General features: G+C 30.9%; 1 protein-coding gene across 3 annotated transcripts in view; it reads left to right on the top strand.

The window, feature by feature from the left end:
- The window catches only part of ZnT77C (Zinc transporter 77C), a 43,588-nt gene extending 20,106 nt beyond the window's left edge, over positions 1–23,482 (top strand). The window contains exons 3-8 of one of the 3 annotated variants that reach the window (XM_088237055.1): positions 18,019–18,102; positions 19,372–19,633; positions 20,387–20,575; positions 22,079–22,204; positions 22,282–22,460; positions 22,985–23,482. In XM_088237055.1, the coding sequence (XP_088093181.1) occupies positions 18,019–18,102; positions 19,372–19,633; positions 20,387–20,575; positions 22,079–22,204; positions 22,282–22,460; positions 22,985–23,005 (861 nt within the window). In that variant the 3' untranslated portion in view covers positions 23,006–23,482. Of the gene's footprint in view, positions 1–18,018; positions 18,103–19,371; positions 19,634–20,386; positions 20,576–22,078; positions 22,205–22,281; positions 22,649–22,984 lie in introns of those variants that run through there. The other 2 variants (XM_088237056.1, XM_088237054.1) reach the window with 2 other exon arrangements.

Here is a 23,482-nt window from a genome sequence, read left to right as displayed (position 1 = left end):
GGTAGGCAAACGCGCTGACCATTACATCACGAGGCCGACAAATATCAAAGTACATAATGAAAAATATTACATGCCTGTGATCATTTAAATTTAAAATTACTGACAGTGTTTATGAGAATATCCTAATCTATATAGACTATACTAAATACATTTTTGAAAGATCCTCCAAATAAACAAACGAAATGCGTGTCACTCGCGTGATCGGTAGGGGTCAGTTTTTTTAGTCAAATTATGAATATCTCTTGCTATCCTTTTTTAAAACTTTTACATTGAATGTTTTCCAATAAATACAATGTAAAAAAAGCAAAAATATTAAATTACTTATTGATTTAAGGTACACGTACAATGCATAATGTTTTAAATAATTAAATATACAAGACCAAAACAGAGATTTACTAAATCCTTATCGGTGAATTAATAATGAAGTGATATATTACTGAGTATGAAGTGTCTGTGTCCGGGGGGGGGGGGGGGTGAAAAATTAAACCAGATTATCTCGGCGTCTTAGACGTTTTTTTAGAAAAAATATAACAGTATTTTGCATAATTGGTTTGCTCGAGCTGGAATGGATCACTGTGATAGAACGTGGAATAACTGGTGAACGATAAATATGTAAATATAAACGTAAAATGTAATGAAAAAAAAAATGTTACTTATTATTAGAAAATTGCAGTTTTTATAATTTAATTTATTTCCAGTCATTAAAATATTTTTTATCTCGATATTGCACACTTGGCTAAATCTGTTAAACGGACCCTTGTGTTCAGGTGTTCACTCGCAGACTGCCTAGACCAGTGTTTCCCAGCCTTCTTTATGCCATGCCCCACCGTAGTCTTTTCAAAAGTCAGATGCCTCACCGGCATCTTTTTTAATTAAACAGCAGGTACATTTCCAAATCATATTGTAATATGTTTGTAAACATATGAATCCCTAATGAAATTGAATAAAACCTATTCTAATACATAATATATTATAACTAAAATTATTACAAAAAACAAATTCATTTTTTTTTGATAATTATTGAAATTGTAACGGGTTTTATTCTATTTTAAGTACAATTTGGCGTATATTTCAATTTTGTACATCTCAGGCATTTTTCGTATGCCCGATGAGTATTCCCCTTTATATGCGGAATGCCGACGTGTCTCTTATCTGAAGCGCCCCACTTCTGAGACGGTACGCCCCACCGGTGGGGCGTATGCCCCACCGTGGGAAACACTGGTCAATACGGTCCATATTCTCCGCATTGGGCTCGTGGCGCGCACGTGTAAAGAGGGCCAGTCTCGTTGAATAGGGTATAGTAATGAATTCATCTCCCTAGAGAGTATATCAAGATTTTAAAATATTTCAACAAAAACAGTCTTTTAAAGAAAGAAATACAAAAAAAGAAATACAGCAATCTATTTTTCTATGGTCCATTCACATTTATCATACCTATGCTGTGTTTGGGGTTTTGCAACTAAGAGCAAAATTTCTGAGGTGCAAGTTATTCAGAATAGAGCGACCAGAAATGTGTTTCACCTACCATATGATACTCATGTAAGGGACATTTATTTTGAAACAAAAATCATGCCTTTTAGCATGCTTTCCTATTTCGAGATAACTGACACTATAATTAATACTACTCTCGACTCAATACACAGTAACATAAAGCCCGCTTTCATTAGAGACATCCATCAGTACAGTACTCGATCAAAAAATAATATTTATATTGGATCTGTGAAATCTACGAAGTTTGGTATTAGATCTTTACAATACATTTGTTTCAAGGAATTTAATAAATTGCCACAAAAATTTAAAGTACCAATTTCAAAATTTAGAAACAGGACGTGCGAATCAAAAAAATATTTTTTCCTTTGTACTTTGAAGTACTTTGAATAAATAATGTTAGTTTATCCAGAGAATGCAATGCATTGAACATATAACTTTTAATATTTTACCGTTTTTGCTTGTATATGTAATTTTTAATACTATTGAAGTGTTATTTGTATTTTTTTATACTTATTCAGCTTGTATTATGTATGCGTAATTTCAATACATTTTAAATATTTTTTTAACCTGTATTGGGTGTGCGCATATTTTGTTAATTTAAAAAAACTTTTTTTATTCTTGTAATTTTTAAAATTTGCACTCTCGTACTAGTTCAGTTTGTATATATACATACATGTAATTTTTAAACATTTTATATTTTTTAATTTTTCTTTCCCAGATTGTTTGATGTATACATGATTTTGAATTTATTTTCATACCTAGTATTATGTTTATTTTGTTATTTTTAAATATTGTTCATACCCTTTTAATTTGTAGCGTATCATAATTTGTATTTTGCTTTTGTAAATAATGTTATGGTTTAAAATATAAAAACGTCTTTAAATAAATATTGTTATCTGTATGTCCCTAAATGAGTTTTTTTTAAAACTCATTGATAATATTATATAAAATTATGTATAATATGTTTTCAATTTAATAATATATATATATATATATTATATGCCCAGGAATTAGCAAAATTTATCTTTCGTTGCTTGGTTCAAGTAAATACTTTTTACTTTTTACGCTGGGTAACATTCCCCATTCTGTCTATATTGAACATATTTCCTCAATTGTTTTGAATACTATAATAAAATTTTTATCTTATTCAATACAATTCCTGGAATAATCACTTACCTCCATGTTTATTGGATGAAAATTATCTCTAAAACCCGAAAACACTGCGATTGGTGTATCAATGTAGTGTTACGATGATGGTACGAAGACAATATATAATATTTACTATTTGTTTACATTTTCAATAAACAAACGTATAATTTCAGAGAAAAAAATGAGTGTTTTCGAAATTAGAATTTTAGATTGAAAAAATGATATTTTTAACACTCGTATTGGGGGCATTCCATTGTGATTGGTGGGACTTAAAATTCCAGAATTTGACTAACTCTGAGAAAAGTTACTAATTATGTCATCAGAATTCATCAAATATCTTTTTTCTAAAACAACACGAAGAATCATTTTATTTTACTGCTTTCAAGAAAAAGCCAAACAGTTAATATGTTCTGTGTAATTCTTATTTGAATAAATGTGACTGGTGGGACAGTGCGATGTAGACAAACTTGATTCTACGCCCCTTCTGGTATATTATATTTCTATGATTTACTAAATAATAACTGTGTGTAAGGTAATAGTTTCCATAGACAAAGTTATGAATTATTTAGAAAAATATTTTTGCACAGATATGTAAGAAAAAAAACGTTTAGTCATTATGTTATTATTGAATAATTTATTTATGCTTTATTAAGTCATTTCATAACATCTTAAGAACTAACATAAACTTTTGATAACATTACAATTATTTATCAAAATTTCCCAAGAACATATTTCAAAAATTCAAATTAATTTTAAATACTTCAATCCTTTCTATTTCTTCAGGTAACTCATTGTACAGCTTCAATCCTTTGCCAATGAGTTTTGAAATTCTGTTCTTCATCTCATTAGTAATTTTATATTTTTTTATCCCTTGTTCCATATGTATGACATTGTTGATTAATATTTTTTTAATATTTATTTTATTCATCTCCTTAATTATTTTATGAACAAAAATTCCCACATTATATTTATTATAATTTAGAGGTAATAAATGCAAAGTCTAAATTTATGTCATTTTCCCACTTTTCATGAAATGCCCTATTGATTATTATTGTTTTATAAAGAAAATTATTGACGAAAAAATAATATTTTTGTGCAAATCATTTCAGATTCTGACTAACAAGGTTTTATTTATTTTTACTAGTCAAGAATATTTCTAAACGTATTTTAAACTTTAAGATTAAAATCAGTACACTTTAGGAGCTTAATTTACTAAGTCATTTATTCCACCAATAAATTAATGATCTATTATCATCACTGAAAACTTCATATAACCTTAACAATTACAACCGATAAAAGGTAAAATATCTACTAAAATTTCAGCTTACCAGTCTTTGCTTTTTGTGCGTCGTCATCACAAGGAAAACATATCAAATTAAATAATTTCGTTAACAATATAAAGAACACGCTAACAACTGTTTTTAAATTTAAAAAAAAAGATGGGCTCACGAGTGCATTCAACGAAGAATTTCGTCAGTTTTTGAAATACGGTGTATCCTCGGTGTAGTATTGCGATGACACGCTAATATATTTTATAACTTTTTCTACTCACCGCGTCCGCCCGAAGAAAGTCATTTCCCTGCAGATACAAGTAACCTACCCACGCATTTACCATAATAATAAAGTGACATTTTATGATGAAATCAAAACATTCCATGTGGCGTAACATATTTCTCAAGCAAGATTTTAAAAACATATATTACATCCAGTATCTAGGTAAAAGAAACAAAAAATGTTATTACCAAAACCTTTTTTAAAATTTATATTTCTATACGTTTTTATACGTAAAGCACCAATGAATGATATGTGTTTGTCATTTTGAAATACTCATGCGTAACAGAAAAGAGCCCGTAATGGTCTTTGTTCCCCGTAAAAAGTGCGTCATTTTTATGAATGAAAAATAAACATAAATACCGAATATAATGAACTTCGTCATTTTGTTTTCTCCCTAGACAGCATTTCAAATGTGTTGTTTATTGGTATTGCGAATTAACATAAATTTAATCTGCAGCTTCTTCTTTGTGCAATATTGTGCATTCAACGCTGGCGCTCTCGGAGATACAAAAAAACATGATTGACAAGCATTAATCGCAATGAAATCCTCTTTTTACGAGGTAAGATGACACAGTTCATAATATGTGGTCAATACTCTCATACAGGTGGGATAATAATGTCAATGTGTTACATACTGACTAATAAAATTATGTCAATAGAATAGATCAATGAACAGATAATGCGGAACGTATTTCCGTTTTTCCGCTAATAGAAGAGAGTTTAAAACAATGGAAGAAGTGATAGATTAAGGGCACACTTTTCTTAATATTGACCTTCAAATGAAACCAAAAAATTAATATTCACTATGTGACGATATAAAGATTTGATAGTTCAATAATACTTTTTTTATAAAGAATTTGCGCCGTTTTTGAAATTTCATTTATCTTATTTTCACGATCTATGTGGGTCAACTGAATTTTTTCGTTTATTCTGAAATATATTAAAATAATACAACGAAAAACAATTTGAATATTGACGTTTCCCATTACGTAAAATAAAAAATAAACAATTCTTGTGTACAGAAAGGGGAGGGATGTCTTATTCATTTTTTATTAGTAAATATGTTTAATAATATAGGGAGGGTGCAATAGTAATTGGACAGTCTAAATCTAATGGCCAAAAATAAGTAAACATAAAAATTTATCTCCGCCATTAAAAAACTTTTTCTTGTGTGTTTTTTGCCTATAATGAACGCATTAAATTGTTTTTTTTTTTACCATTAGATTTAGAATGTTCTTTTTAATGAGTGCTACGTTAATTTAATTATGAATTGAGTTATTTCTTCACACTTAGATACTTTAAATCATCTTTCCACTTACAAAAAATCTGGATTTTTATGACACATTTGTTTTTAAGAATAGTATCAGAAAGACATATACATATTTTAAAATTATTCTCACAGTTCTCCGTTACAATAATTTAAACATTGTAAACAATTTCGGTTTTATTATGCACCATTTTCCTCTGTTTTTAATGCAAATAACCAAGAATGAATTTTTTCTTTGTTTTGAACTGGGTTATCAGCTAACAAAAACAAGTTATTAAATGCCAACAAAGAATAGCATTGGCATTAAAACAAGTACCATATTATCAAGTATAAAGAAGAATAATCCACGAGTAATTATTCAAATAGAGTAAACACTAATTATAAGCATTATATGCTCAAGCTCATGTACATGTAGGTACAAGAATATTATGTTTCATGCATATGAAATATTTTTGCAAATAAATTAAATATATTTTCCATTTAATTAGGTAATTAATTGGTAAACATAAAACATGGTTAATTTAGATAGTGGGATAATAAATATAAAAAAAACATTCAACATTATTTTGAGTATGTCCAAATTTTGAAGACAAGGATTTTCACATATTTTTTTCCACCATAACAGGCCAAGGTGATTAATTATAGAGGTGAATTATAGCACAGAACACCCAGGCTTTTATGTATTCTCACCGAAAATCAATCCCAGTAAAGTGTATTTCTAATAACATCACAGAGGCCGCCTAATTACATATTTCACAGATCAACATAATAAGACTTACATTGCCGCGAGAAAATTGCATAAAATCGTTCCGGCATTTTGGACTACTTTTTTTTCGCAAATTCATTAAAAAAAGTTAAAAAGGGTCAATAAAACCAGTTCAAACAAAAGTTTGTAAAACACATATTTAACAAAGTAATCTAAAATTAAGTATGGATGTAACCTACTTTGAAACTACTCCCATTGGTTGAAAAAAAGGAAAATGGCGTCCGGTGAATTTAACAGATTATGCAACTGACAGTAATTTTTGTAACCAAATTGGTTCTAACAGATTTGGAAGTCAATGATGTCCTTTGAAATATATGTATGTTTATATAATAATACTGTTTTTTAATTTTTGCTATTATTTAATTATGTACGTGCTTACACTTTCCATTTTGTTGTATCCCAACTCAACACAGGGCCCTTGGCCTCATAGAGTTTGGGATACGTTAGTATTGCATTACTTTAATTTTAATATGATTGTATTTGTATGAATACATAAATAAATAATAAATAAATAAATTCAGTCATTCACAAAAATCAACGGATGGCTGAACTGAAAAAAATGTGTTATGAGTCAAGTGGCCACTTAAACTAGGTCATAAGACCTGACCATATTCTGGCCCATATTAATCTCCAATAGGTTAATGATGAAAAACATTGTTGATCTACAAGTTACAAGTATATAATCAATCTGGACAGGCCTAATAGAACATGCAATAATTATTGTATTAAGTTTACAGCCACTGTCTGCCTAGTACCTACTCTGTAACAATACAAGTTAATTGGAATTTCCAAACGGATTACTAAATATACCCATATAAAAATATAATTATGCTACTTTTTTATACGGCACAGAACACACGCATGCTGGGTTATTTTTATGGCAATAAATTGCATTTAAAAAATCTCAATAATTTTACTTATTTCTTCTAGTTCGATAAAATATTAATTTGGGCTTCTACGTATAAATTTATTTTTTGTTTATTGAGAAACCTGTTGAGGTTTATGTAATGTTTTTATTTATTTTTAATCTTAAAATAGTGCACATATAAACATATTCTCAGGTGTAGTGTAATAACTATGTTATATATAATTTATACATTGTTTAACAGGAACATCGCCTTAACGTTAAGTTTAAATTTTGATAATATTTTATTCCATTTCGCAATATTTTTTTTACTGCTTGTGAAAGTATGTATATACGACCCCTAAATGGAAGTCTGCTCTTTCCCTTTTCTCTGGTATTCTGATTATCCTCAAGTTGACTTTGATTTTTTTATCCCCAAAATTCTGTTGATTTTTAGAATCAATGATTTTATTTAATTCTATGGATTGTATACACAATTTTCAAAGTATTGTAAAATACAATTTGTCAGTATGTATGTAAGTATGCGGTATCAACGTTGTTATAAATTGAAATGTACGACCGGATGCCATCTAATCGTGTCGGACTGTCAGATCGATGGTATAAAATTATATGTAATTAAAATATATGTTATCAAATACATATCTACGTTGTTATGACTTGCCAAATGTTGGGACATAACAGACGCTGTGGCGAAGTTGGTTAGACGGCTTACTGTGAAACTGGCGTCGTGGGTTCGATTCCCGCCAGTTGTAAAAAAGATATGCTACAAATATTGTTTCTCGATTGGTCTGGGTGTTGTGGTGTATTTTTCATAATTTCCTTTCATATTCTCTTTTTCCTACAGCAGGTAGGTAAACCTCTAAAATAGAGGTTTAGCGGGTTATTCCTTAAAAAGAAAAAAATAAAAGAATTTCAATTTGAAAGGCATTTTTAACTAGCAGGAATTAACTGTAGAAACTTGAAAATAGTAACAAAAAGTTGTGGTAGAGCGGGGTTCGAATCTTCTCTGATCCGTGAGTCCGCAACACCAGCCACGGGCCCACGAGTCCACAACCCGTTTTGGATTTCATTTGAACAACTTTATATGTAAGATATTGTAAAATAAATAGTTTTATTATTTCAGGCCAATTAGCGATTCCAGTGAATTAGAATTGGTAGAAATGATACCAACATAATTTATTTATTTATACATTTTACCATATTTACATGTATTTTTTTTCCTCACCCGCATAAATAAAAGTTTCAGCTCTTTAACTTCACAAACATCAACAGATGAAAGAATTGAAGGAATATAGATGTTCAAATATAGGCAAAATGGTGAATGTTACACAGTGTGTAAAGTGGCCACTTAAACCAGCCATTGACAGGTCATAAGCCCTGTATATGCCTAGACTTCTATATTACCTTTTATTAAATGTTCTTCATCTCTGTTGTAATATGTTAATATTTACATATTTTTATTAGAAACTTTGCCCAGCTTACAAGAGTACATACCCCCTTCCAAGCTAGACAATTACATTTTAATATAAAATCGTTTACAAGTTAATTTATTTTAAGAAGAGACATATACAATACAAACTTGCCACAATACATATACATATTTACATACTCGTAACATAAAAGATACACTTTTTTAAAACTTAATATAGGCGAAACTTTTTGCTTATTATTTGGTTTATTTATTTTTTTATATTTTATTTTCACTATCCAATAAGAATTTTCAATCCAAGGTATGCATTAACTTCTCTGACTCCCTACGACTCCCTACGTCATAAAAGAGCGAGGTCAACACTCGCTTCAACCTGATAACACTCCCGCTTTTCTATATTTCCAGTAAGTAATAGTATTGCCTTGATGCCAGAACAGTGTTGACCCCTGATCTAAGTATCATATCCCTATTGGCGTACCTTTTATTATGGTTTTGGTTGACCTGCTTAAGCTGCAAGATCTAAAAACCCGTACTAAATACGCGACTTGAGTCACAAGTCACAAGTTCTTACTGAATTATGGTGCATCAATAAATTATCAAAAATCGATACGACCAGGGTAAAAGCTAAGGGACCCATCTATCTAAGGACAATTGGGTACACAGAATCAGGAATACATTAAAATATAAAATTCGATGATGATTTGATGTTTTAGCCCCAACACAACGTTTTAACCGCACTTGTTCCTCTCTTGAAGTAGGAAGAGCATACAATTTATTAATGATTCTCAATAATTAACAAAAATAAAGATAAATAGAAGATCCTCAAAGTATGAAGGAGCTATAGCCAAAAGAGTGCTATGTCTTTAATGACAGTCTAAGTTATGTGGCACGCGCACGCCCATAAAAGGCAATATTTTTTTAAGGTTCTTTTGAGTCACTGTTTTGTATTATTTGTTTTTATTTGGAACAATTTTTTTTCAGTTTGTAAATCATTGATTGAATTAACCTCTTATCTTACATTAACTGTACTCGAATCCTCAATACTGTAATCTCGTATCTGAAAATTCTTCATTTACCTGAAAAGCGTACTTAAATTATTGGTCGTTTCGTCTGAAAATAGTATTTTTAAGTGTTTATAGAATGGCATTCACACATTTTTCATTTTATAAATCCATGCGAAAATAGGTTGTGAAAAACAGGTACGAGGTTGAAAAATAAGGCAGCGATTTATTACATGGTAAAACGTAATTAAGGTAAAGCACAGTAAATAAAAAGATTATAAGATTTGTGATAAAACTGTGAAACATCGTTAGAAAACTAATAAAATTTAAGTTTATTGTAAATCTTATAAACATATTATGATGTACACATATGCTCATTTTGTGTAATGTATACGTTAGAATAAATACATTCAGCTTTACATACTTATAAACAGATTGAATATTTGGGTCATTGGTTATTGTTGTAATATGTTTATTATTTTAATATTTTTTTTTTTTTTTTTAATGTTGCTTAAACCGTCGCGACGGCTTCGCGTCGCATTATTTTGTAAAATTGAAGCCAATGTTATTGATTTCAGTTTTTTTGTATTTTTTGTTTCTCTAAGTACAGGCATTAACCTGTACATCTGTTTATATTTCAAATGAAATGAAAGCATAAAATAAAAATAAAATTAGAACGGAATGAATAAACGATAATTATGCTTGTAAAATCGCTAAGTTACAGTAAGGAACTTAAGTGTTTTTAAAATATATATATACTAATAGACTATTAAACTAACCTATTATATTTTTCAGCGATATGATATTTTAAAGTTTTGTATTTCTGAAATTCCTTCACGTGTGACGTCTCAAGTTCTCTTTTCATTCTTCTTATTGAGTTATGCTGATTCGTCAGTTGATTTACCGTAAACCGGAAACCGGAAACCTATCACAACTCTTATCATCGGTTGATTCTAAATAACTAGTGACATCGTGGAAAGTAGTTCAGTTTTATTATTTTTAACACATTTTCAAGAAACTTTGCCGTACAATTTAATGCTCTAATTTTTACCGCGCGTAAGAATACATTTTTTATGTTCAATTTCCCTTAAGGCTGAACTTCCTATAAATAAGTAGGTAGGAGTAGTATTTTGTAATCCAACCTGTAATATAATAATCAATTTGTTGATATCTTGATAGAAAAATAACACTGTTAATTGAGATTAGAATTATGAAGAGTTTCTTCATCGTTCTTAATTCTTATCAATTAATAATCCACTGTTGACTTCATAACATTATTTTCTATAATTTTGCACACGGTTACTAACATTTTTTTTTCTCAAATGCATCGTCAACACTTTATTAGTGTAAATAATACAAGTATAATCATAAAAGATAGTATACTAATTGACCTACATAAAAAATGCAATAAATAATAACAGTTTGCGTATTATTTTATTTTTTAAATTACAGTTATCTTGATTTCTGAATACAAAACTACTATTTACAGATATGAAAAATATTTTTTTTCACAACTAATAGAAGAAACAATAATCAATAAAATTATGCATATTTGATCGTGTGCGATGTGCGATCTATTTAATTATCAAAAGTAATTTGTAATTTATAATCACATCTACCGTTTGTTCAATGTTCTAAGGTACTTAGCAGAAAAATTTAGAAAAACAAAAAAAAAAATTCATCCCAATCCTGAAGGATTAAGCATTGGACTTTTATCTCGAAATCACGGAGGTGCTAATTTATGGATTCAAAAATTAATTCCTTTATTGTTATTGTAAGACAAAATTTATTCAAAAACAAATAAAATCGCGTAAGACATCCCACCCCTTTTATCCTACCTATCATTAAATAGTGTTTTTTTGTTTTTTATCTACTATCAAACTAAGGCAAATTAAAAAAAAATAGGTATCGGATTATCAGCGCTATGATTTTTTAATGTTTTGTAATTTTGAAATTACTCAGCACGTGGCGTCACAAGTTTTCTTCGGGGAGTTCTACTGATTGTTGAGTTGGCTTCCCGTAAACCGGAAAGCTATCACGACACTCTACCATTGGTTGATTCGGAAGAGTGATGTCGTTCAAGGTAGTTCTTTTTTACTGTTTTTTTCATACATTTTCTGGTTTTTTTTTTCTGGAGATTTCTGATTCAAGAAACTTCGCTATACAATGCCGTAATTTACCGTGCGTAAGAAAACATATTTTTATGTCCGATTTCCCGTAGCACTAAACTTCCGCATTGACAACGGTAACTGTGGAAAACATTTTATAATTGTATTTAGGTCGTTGTAGATAAAAATGTCAATTGAGTATTCCTGCCCCGAGATTATAATCGTTTGTGTAGATAACTATAAAACACAATATTTATCGATGTAGGGAGATGGATTATGGATCTATTATAGGTGATAAATATATTTTGTATTAAATTTTAGTCGACGGCTGATGACACATCTGTCGCGGTCGTACAAATCCACGCGACACGGTAAAATTAGGGTGGATTGATTTTTATTACTTCCATTTTATTTATTTAGTGGTAAAAATCGAACAAAATAAAAAATGCGTTGATATTATTCGGCCTCGTAGTGTACGGGTCAGTGCATTGGCTTGCCCTAAAAAAAAACTAAAAAAATAATATTAAAAAAAAAATACAATACTCCCCACGTAATTTTATCGTGGCATGTGAATTTTACGACCGTCTGAAATGAGCTGATGTAGTGGATACTATTAGTTTGTCTGCGTACATACAGAAGAAGAATACAGTTCTATAAGTAAAGTAGAACTAGAATCATGGAGGAGTTTTTTGATTCGATGGCTATTTTCGGGTAAAAATCCTGAGAATGGAAATCGAGTTGGGATAGGTCGGCCTTGTAGTGTAGTGGTTGATGCATTCTCCTACCATACTTAAGGTAGCGAGTTCGTTTCCTGGCAAGGTCGACACGAAACACTTGTTTAATCGGGTTGTGGTCCCGTGGCTACACTAACGGATCATGGGTCCGAGATTCAAACTCCACTCTACCTCCAACTTGATTTCCATTTTCTAATAATAGTGAGTTATTTACAACTCGTTGTTAATGACCCCCAAAATGGAAATAGTCTAGTAAATTAGAATACCCAAATATTTTTGATTTAAAAAAAAATATTTCCTTGTCCCTGGACTGGCACCTGAAATGTAAGAATGATCACATTAATGTCATGTAACAGATGATCGTGATACGCTGCATTGAATTTGGTTTCCCAATGAAGTGCCCTATGCACCACAGAGTGCGGGTTGGGGGGTATGATAACGATGATGTTATATGATAATAGGCCGTACTCATAAACTTGGCACGTGTAAAGTTATGCTTAGACATAGTGGTAGAATACGTATGGGAATACCATCCTTATTATAGTGAAATAATAAGGATGGAATTCCTATCCTTATTCTACCACTAGGCCCAGGTGTAACTTTATCCCAGGTTTATAAGTAAGAGTATTACAGTAAGACCCTTTAGGTATTAAAATTCTTACAAGCGAGCAAGAAATCCGATTCATTTCAAACTTGCTATTCCCTCTCTTGAGAAGGAAGAGTAATATAAACCTGGTATAAAGTAATGTGTTGGCATCCGTAAGGCCCAGAGCATTTAAATTTCTGCTAACGATATTATATCTTACAAAATACCATGATTTTTTTTGGTTTAGGACAATCAACGTTCCTTTCACGATAAAAATAAATATTTCTGTGGGTGTTGACAGAATCCAAATTTCTAATATCGTTGGCTTAAAGATTCCTTAGATAAATCATTTCCATTTCCAAATTCAGCCATTTTTACGCCTCTTCAATAACCAAAAATTTATTGAAATTGAGAAAGAAGAACCGTAATATGGATAGCGTCAATATTACATAATCTATCTAACCAACTCTAGGTGCCATATTTATAAATATACGAGACATATTGTTTTTGGAATAATTACTACAAATAAAAAAATAAAGCATTTCGTGCCTGGGAACTTAGGTAAAACTCCTCTTCATAGCAACTTTACTCACGTATACAAGATATAAAATATTTCATGATTTCGTTTTTACCATGAGCCACATAATATCATTTCATAATATTTCTAAATTTTCGTCTTTGCTGTCTAAATAGGACGGTACTTTTTATTATCACATTTCAACAGAAAAATAAAATTTCTGAAATAATTTGAAAAAACACTGTCTGTTGGTGTAATTGTAATTATGATTGTTATAATATAAAGTGAGACCATGATTGCTATTTCGGTTCAGTTGACAAGAATTGATTAAGAAAATAAAAATGAAACAGGAAAGACTTTGGATAATAGGAAAATTATTGACATTTAGTCTTTCTTACCGTATTGAAAGAATCGCCCCCTTTATCACAGTAAAATTATCCAGCGCCCCCCTCCCCCCGAACAAAAATCGAAATTAAAAATTCACACGTACTTTTCTCTATGTAGGTAGGTATTTACTGTATCCAATGTATTCCAATCAACATATATGAGATGTATTCCAATGTTGTATGAAATGTATTCCAATGTAAAATGATAAGAAGTACAAATAAAAAAATAAAATAAATATTATGAAAATTATCTATTTTTTACCTTTTATGTCATATTAATATGATATATATATATAGTTATGTTTTTTAAAAATAAGTAAATAATTCAATTTCAAATTTTTATAAAAATACAAAAAAAAAGTTAATGAGATTCTTGAGCCCATTTCGTAATATTAGGCTCAAGTTTAGTAAAATATAATCTCAAATCTCCTCTTTGACTTATTTGTAATTGATTTCCGGACTTTTTCAATACAAGCATCACTGCATTTAAACCCTTCTTTACTTAATAGGAATATGGAAATGCTATGATGGGTAATTTTACTTCTTTCCACAGAAGAGGGTAATTGATAGCGAAAACAAACCCAAAAAGCATCATAATAACATAGATTGAATACTATTTTGGCTTCGCAGTCAAATGACTTAAAAATTTAAGTGAATAAACTGCTCTTTTAGATTTGAACTGACACTTTCTACGTCCAATTAAAATGGATTACTAGCCTCGGACGGTACAAAACTTTCACTCATAGGTGATATTTTGAACTTTTTTGAATGGGCCCATATTTTATATGAAGAACATGATATTGAACTTATTTTTCTATATTGACACAATGAGGAAGTTCAGTGGTTTAAAAAAAAAAATATTTGTTAATAGACTGTTAAACTAAGTAAATTTTTTTTTATTTTAATTTTTATATATCGTATTATCGGCGCTACGATTTTTCAAAGTTTTGTATTTCTGAAATAACTCCACGTGTAACGTCAGAGGTTCATTTCCGCTTATTCTCATTCAGTTCTTCCCATTGGTCCAGAAGCGACAAGCATACCGGAAATCTTCCATAGCTCTCAGATCATAGGTCGATTCACATGAACCAGTGACGTCATTTAAAGTAGTGCGTTTTTATCAAAATATTTTTCATTATTTTTTCTGTACATTTTCAAGAAACTTTGCCCTACAATTTAATGCTCTAATTTTTACCCCACGTAAGAAAACATTTTTTGTATCCAATTTCCCGTAGGGCTGAAGTTCCTCATTCCCACTCGGTCTTCTGCAGCGCCCCCGAAATGCTAAAAAAAATATTATATTTATTTAGAATCATATGATTAATTGATGGAATTCGAATAATAGTTTTACTCTACGCAACATATATTTTAAAAGATATTTATTTTGTTACATCTTAGTCAAGTTGGTAAGTTTAACTTAAGTTATTAATAACATATTGTATGGAATATGTTCCACTACAAATTTTAATAAAACTATGTTTTTTATTGAGAAACATTACGAATTAATAAAAGTTAAAAATGTCTTGACTACACTAATTTATTGAGAAAATATTCTGGTGCGTTGCGAATATTGTGCACTGAATCATAATTAATGCGATAAAAAGTAATAAGTAGTTTTAATGAAGGTCTTAACATTATTCCTAGTCTCTTATGAAATGATGTAATAGATACAAGATGTATATACTCTAAGGATACAAGAATCATATTTCGGTTGGGTTGTGATTTTGTAATTTAAAAAGGGAATCATAAACCTCATTCATTTACATTAGTTTATAAAAATACTTCTACATTTATTTTTTCATCAACAAATCTTTCAAAACTGTATTTTTATTCAAAAAACAAAGGATTATGTTTATTGTACATAATTATATACAAGCGCCTGTTTCAAATCGTTTAGTAGGTCATATTAATACGTCGCGTTCATCAGTATCTTGTCTTGAAGGTGTAAGCTATAATAGTATAGTCATATAGTTGGTTTATACATTTATGTAAGACTATTTTGGAACACGTTATTCCATATATTTTGATCTTTACGATTGGAGACCATTTCACGGGGAAAGTCACGCGTCGCCGTCGCGTCAGGCGCCGATCACAGGAACACTTTGACGTCGGGGAAACTCCGCGTCGCGGTGCAGTTCGCGAGACGTACGCTAAATGCATGTATTTCAATAAATCTAGGCGCTCTAATGTTTTTATTTATTTTATCTTACTTTATTTGTACATAATTTTGCATTTATTTTTTGTCCTTATTTATTTACTTTTTTTTATACATACATTTGTTAATTTTTTTAGAATAGTCATTAGCATCAATTTAAAATTGAAGTCTCATTACATAATAATGAGAACTCTTTTAATGACACAAATAACTTATTGCCTTCACAAATATCTAAACCAAAGCTCTTTTTTTTATTAACTAAATTAAATCGCTCCAAAATTTCTTCCCAAAAAATAATCAAAATAGCAGTTTCGAGTTTATCCAGTTTATTGAATAAATTTTGCACCTTTTTTCGGAAATAAACTTTTTTATCTTCATTTATGCTGAAACTTTTTAAATTAAAAATTAAAAATTTCATAATGTCATCATCATTATTTTTGAAAGCTTCGACAGTATCATAGTGACAATACCATCTGGTCTGCCTTAAGGTCGACATACTAATGGATCATAGGTCCGAGATTCAAACTTCACTCTACTTCCAACTTGATTTCCATTTTCTAATAATAGTGAGTTATTTACAACTCGTTGAAAATGACCCCCAAAATTGAAATAGTCCAGTAAATCAGAAGAACGCAAAAACTTTTTAATTTTTTTAAAGTGATCCACGGAAATATTTCCTTGTCCCTGGACTGGCACCTAAAATATAAGAATGACCACATTAACGTCATGTAACAGATGATCGTGATACGCTGCATTGAATTTGGTGTCCCAATGTAGTGCTCTACGCACCATAGGGTGCGGGTTGGTCTGGCTTAAACTTTTTAACGTAAATTTTAGTTTTGTTTCGCGTTTTGACAGTTGACCTATGGGTCGAAAAAGTTTACAATTTCGGTTGCAACCTTCACGGATTTTTCACCAACCAGCAACTAGGTTAAGGAAACGCGCAGCGCGCGGCACATAATCCGCGGATTTATTATATTGTTTTAGTAGTGCTTGTACACCATAGTAGTGACCCGCCATATTGGCAGGGTCGTCATATGACTGTCCCTGACAACTTTCCAGTAGTAGTTCATTTGTTTCTAAAAAGTCTTGTAGAAGTCTTTTACTTAACGATACACATCTTTCATACACTTTTCCCCGAAAACAGTATCGTAGTAATTATGTATGTATTCGTATGTTCATTATTATATTTTTGTACCTTTTCCATTATTTTTGTATAACATTTTTCTTTTCTTATTCTTTAAATTTAAATTTATCTTGTTTCTATTAACTTTATTTTTATAACTGTATATAAGTATGTGTATTTTTATTTTATTTGCAACTTTTAAGTACCTAACAATTGTTAATTGCTTTTATTTTGATACCGATAATGTACTTAATCAATATCTTACACCACTGTGGAAAACTTTTATAGATTGTTTTTTTTTACAATTTTCGTTCATATGTATTCTTATTTTCTGAATACAATATATGTAAAAACTGTTGTTTTTTTCCCAAATAAAAATAAATAAGTAATACAAAAGCAAGTTGATCATTGTGAGACAAATCTGGGATTGAATCCATCACAATTGAGTAATAGTTTGTGTCGTCGTTATTTATTTGGTTATAATTTTCATCTGTTTACCCATAGTCTCAATTATTTCCCCATGCCCTTTTTTTATAAGTACGATATAATCGGTTTTGGTCGCAGCTCTCGTTGTTCAATATGTTTACAATTTCGTCTATTGTTTTCAATGGAGGCTGGGTGCGTTCCGTATCCACAGGGCCCTGGGCTGCAGCCCAAAAAGCCCTTAAGTAGATCCGCCCCTGCCTTAAGAGTAATCGTCTTGCATTCATTGATTAAATTATCGAGGCGCGCTGCATTGGAGTATCCATGCACGGCTCCACTGCACCACAGAGCGCGGATAGGGAAAAGATGATGATGAGTCTTGGTATACGTCTTGTAATTTCAATTGATTTTATTGTAAAGGCTGTCGATAAAATTACAGATTTTTGTATTTTATTTTACAGTATGAATCGCAAATGCCACCCCAAAGTAAAATAAACCAATGCGATGAAATTACAGGAAGCAGTGAATGTAAAAACGAAAGGAAGGTAAGGATCATAATCTGTACGTATTTGCTATTATAAACGGTTATTTTTTCTTCTACCCTTTCATTCAAAATGTATCGTTACATTTTTAAACGCATAAATAAAGCTAGAATGTTTTTGAATTAAAACATGAAAGTGACGCCCTTTGTGAGGCAATTGCTGAGAAAATGGAATTCTACGAACGAACTGCATTGAAAATAAATAAATTATATACACATATGAAGGTACTTGACATAAGACAATTTTTAAAAAAAGACTCATTGACATATTTCTGGTCATGCGGTTACAAGAATGCTCACACGAGGTTTTCCTGTAATTTAAAATATTTGATATCTAACATACGTCGCGTCGTTTAGACGAATTTATATTTTGTGGCCTCGAGAGTGCTCATTATCCTGGATTAACATATTAAGTTCTCCAAAACGAAAGCCATTTTCAGCAGAAATGTACAAGTTTGGATTTTTTCCAAGGGAAGAGAGCGTTGCAGGAGACTGCTACGAGACATTGCGTAGATTTATACACTATCAAGAGTGTTGTTCAGATGTTTGTAAAAAAATATGTTTACATAATAATTTTTAATTTCAATTTCTGATATTGTTTAATAATATGCATGCTTCCACTTTCTACTATGTTGTATCCCAAACAACACATAACTCTTGGCTTCATAGAGTTAGAAATACGTTATTATTTTTGTAATATGTATAAACAAATAAATCCTTACATGCAAAACCAACAAACCAGGAAATATTTAAATAATACCCTATATTTGGAGTGGGTTTTGTGATGATATTACGAACTACATATTATGTATAAATTTGATGAATGCGATTTTTGTCACCAAGCAAAGATATACATGTTCATATTTTCTACCAGTTTTTTAACCTTCTCAAATTCGGCGGCCTCCGTGGTGTAGTGGTCAAGACGCTTGACTCACAGACGGAAGGTTCCGGGTTCGATTCCCGGTGAGAACACAAAAATTAAATGTGATTTTTCTCAAGCCTGGGTGTTCTGTGATGTAATTCACCGCTGTAATTGGGCCTTCTGGCCTGTTGTGGTGCAAAAATAAAAAATAAAAAAATAAAATAAAATAAAATAAAAATATTTAGATGAAGAGTATTTTTAAGGTTTTTGGTCAGTATTTACTAAAAAAATACCCCCAATATAGATGAAAAATGCAATATACTAATACATACCTGAAAAAAAATATCCAAACCAGCCGAAGCGTAATTTATTTTATCCCTTTCTGAGATATCTATTGAATATTTTTTGCAGACAAACATAGAGGAGAAGCCGTTGTCCAATAATGGTGAAGAAAAACGACTGCGTAATACGTTTGGATGGACCAGAATAGAAGTTTTGATGATGCTCGGTGTCTGCGTGTTTTTCGCCTCTCTCTGCTTTTCCGTGGTGCTGGAGGCAGTCCAAACCCTCGTGCATATTGGTCACATGGATGCCATGCACAATCCCCTGGTCGTCCTCATCATGGGTGCTCTAGGATTATTACTAAATGGTTTCTGCTATCTCCTGATTGGCGGTAAGAAATAACTACGTACTAAAAAAAAATTAATGAACAATAGGAAAGGAGAACATTTTTGTAAAGGGTAGTCTAGTCAGAGATTATATCCTGTCATTGGCTGCTCTAAATAATCACTTTTCCCACTGAAACCATTCACCATTCTGTCTGTTGGAACATTCATATTTTTTTCAATAACGTGTCTGGGTGGAGTGAAATTCATTGTAAATGAAAAATACAACGAGGAAGTTCAGCCCTACGGAAAATTGAACATAAAAAATATATACTTGCGCGCGGTTAAAATTAGAGCATTATATTGTGCAGCAAAGTTTCTAGAAAATGTATAAAAAAACATTAAAAAATATTTTAGTAAAAACGTACTACCTTGAACGACGTCAGTAGTTCATATAAATCAACCAATGATAAGAGAGTTCTCCAGAGAGATCCATCTTCATGGTCAGGAACATGAAAAGAAATTGATTGCAACATAGATGGGACATCACTTATAGCATTAGGTATTTTGAAAATGCATATAAATATAAGGTCCATCTCAGTTCTAGCATCCATTCGTTCAATCTATCTGTTCAAAATGTATTTTTCTGTGTTTTTCATTTGTTATCAGAAATTAACGACAATGCCGTGCCGTGCATATACATTGTACATACATCGTTTATTGAATTACTGTCCATTCTTATAGCAAAATTCACGTTTGTTCAACATAAATTATTTCTTTGGTATATTCATAGTATAATTACAGACATGTTTTCCTTTCAGGCTTTACATTTCATCAGGGCAGTTTCCTGCACGTAACTGCCAACGGAGATGTTGTTCTAGAGAGTGTGGTGACTGCAGCTTCCATCAGGCAAGGGCAAAGAAGGCTTTCGCGGTCAAGAAGATCGGCCTTGCCACCCCCACAACCCAAACAGAGACAGGGCCTTCTTGAAGCTACTAGAGACATTATTAGTGAGTATCGGGCCAAATTACACAAAAACGAATCCAAATTAATATTATGCTTTAATATTTTTTAATTTATTTTTTAAAAATACAAACAGGTTAAATGTTTATGCTTAAAGACTATTTTTTTTAAATAGTAGGGTCTGCCATCCAATTACACGTATTCACTTAATTTCAATAATATAAAGCGACGGTTTTAAAACGGATAAAAAAATAATAAGTAATTGAAACAATGTTCTTAGAAAAATTAGAATAAAAGAAATAGAGACAACACAAGGAGATGGTGGGAGGGAAATAGAAGGAAAGTGAAGAGGAGTAGTGGATGATGAATGAAAAAAAGTGGGAGTGTAAAATTGCATTTGATGACGAGAAATGAAGAGCAAAAAGACAAAACGTTTACTCTGAATTAAGCTTGTCAGTTCTCTTCTATACCTTTTATATGGAGTGTTAAATAAAAGGTTGTTCAAAAATTACTTTCGTATTTTTCAAGTTATTTCAAATATTTTATTTTATTTGTACAAATAAACAGAATTAAACCAAATACTATCCATTATTATCTATGGTTTTTTGCCATCTTTCTGTTAGAGCCATGATTCAATACGCATAGAACTTCTCTGGTTTGTGGGCAAAAACTGGGACAAGTGATTTTCACATTAAATTTAATTTCTTTCCCTGAAGAGAGTTTTGAAGAGACCGGAATAAATACAAATTTGAAGACGTTAGGTAAGGACTATACGGTGGGTGGGTCAAAATTTCCCAGCCAAGCTCCTCCAGTTTTTGTCGGGTGACCAAAGATGTGCGTGGTCTCGCGTTGTCCTGCTGGAAGAAGACTCCACGGGATTTTGTCAGTTCTGGTTGCTTTTTATGAAAATCTGGTATGAAAATTCAATTTTTCTTCGTCAGTGACCTTTAATTAAATATGTTTAGAAATAAATGTAAACATATTTTATTTTTCTAATTAATTTTAGTTTGTAGATAAAATTTAAGATAAATTTTAACTTCCCATTAGAATACGGACCCAGGTACCAGTTTGGGAATTGTTCAAAATTTTAGTGTAAAACAATCATATCAACCTTGAAAGGAATCTAATCTGGGACTTCAAGCATGGTAGGCGAACGCGCCAACCACTACACTACTCTGCGAGCTTATCTCAATTCTATTTCTCTTTTCAGGATTTTTACCCTAGAGTCATCGAGTCGAAAACACTGATCAATATACTAATCACAATAGCCGCATTTGTCAGTAATTACAGACGCGATAAAAAATTCTTATGGAAAAGTGCTAGTTAAGGACTTTTAATCGACGTGATAAACATCTGTGATTGAGCACCGGGTGTCTGGTTCTATTTCACACACATACATGTGTTATTTATCCCCCCGAAGACGAATAAAAAGGAGCTTCTCAGTTGTTTGAAATTATGTAAATGTTTTAAGACTTATGACCCATATACCTACATGCCATTCATAAACTCATGTTTTTAAAAAAATAACTTTTTTTAACATTTTGTTTCAGGTTGCCTATTCGTTATTTTATGTTCAATAATTGTATATTTTATTGACATAAAATATGCCAAATTTGTAGATCCTGCCTTGGCAATATTATCTGCCGTAGTTCTTCTGAGTTTGACGTATCCATACAGTAAGTTAATTCCTGATTTCAAATTTACATTTTAAAATACGTGAACTACAATAACCAATAACTCATTTTTATTTCAGTGAAGGAATCTGGCCTTATATTGCTTCAAACCATACCGGACACAATGAATATTGAAGCATTAAATAAAGAATTGTTAAAGAATTTTCCAGATATAGTGAACATTCACGATTTTCATGTATGGCAGCTTACATCATCTAAAGTATTTTCGACAGTGCACATTGTTTTCCTTAATCCACTAGTAAGTATTTTTAAAAAATACATTGGTACTTCTCGTAGGAATTTTTTAAATCATCTTTCATATATCTGATAGTGCATAGGGCATTGCAATGGCATACCAAATGTAGCATATCTCAATATGTCGTATTAAAATGTTTTTTATTTAACTCTCAGTTTCACCTAAAATTATTACTGATAAATATTTTATTAGTTATCATTAAATTCACAATTTAATTAAAATTATTTTTAAATGTTTCGTAATAAAAATGTATTTTTATATTGAATGGAACAGTCCTGCTTTTGCAAGAATCTAGGCGAATGAAATTATTATCGTTTATACACATTTTTCAACAGAGAAGGCGAACGTTTTTGAGAATCGAATTTTACCAAGGTATTTCCAGGGCTTTTTGGCTGCTGTTGACTACAAATTAATCATTTTACACACTGTGTATCATTTATCACTCTGTATAAGTTTAAATATCTTGGTTGATTTTTGTGAAATGATTTTACAAAATATTTATTTTCTCCGTTTTTTGTTTTATATAGAAACGTCATTCTTTCTTATGACGGCAGAATAGCAGCGAAAGGAAGCATAATGTCGGATCTGTAAACGTCAGGTGAACAGGGAACCAATGTTACATTGATTGCGGCTGTGTCAACTAGTGGCATACGGTTCCCGTGATGTTTATATTTCCCAGGAAGAGATTTAAAGATCACTTTATTTCAAATGGACCCTCTGAATGCAATGGACGTGGTTAATTAAGTGTGGTCAAAAGAACCCACCAAAATATAAACACTCGTTCAGTAACACAAATTAACCGTGTGTATTGTCCTATTTGTATCAACCGCCTTTGGTAAAACGCAATATAATGTAATTGCGCCAAAAATATTTGATGATTTAATGCCAAATATAAAAGACTCAAAATGAGAAACAAATTTTAAAATAAAAATAACTGCACATATAAATAGTGTGGCGAGAGATTTTTTGAAAAATATGTGTAGATTAATAAACGTAGTAGGTACTTTATCTACTTGGTGTACATA

The sequence above is a fragment of the Micrasema longulum genome, unplaced genomic scaffold (assembly GCF_059751315.1).
Source record: "Micrasema longulum isolate JH-2025_06_02 unplaced genomic scaffold, ASM5975131v1 h1tg001642l, whole genome shotgun sequence".
Taxonomy (NCBI): domain Eukaryota; kingdom Metazoa; phylum Arthropoda; class Insecta; order Trichoptera; family Brachycentridae; genus Micrasema; species Micrasema longulum.
Note: the sequence above shows the minus strand (reverse complement) of the source record. Positions and strands in the feature narration are given on the sequence as shown.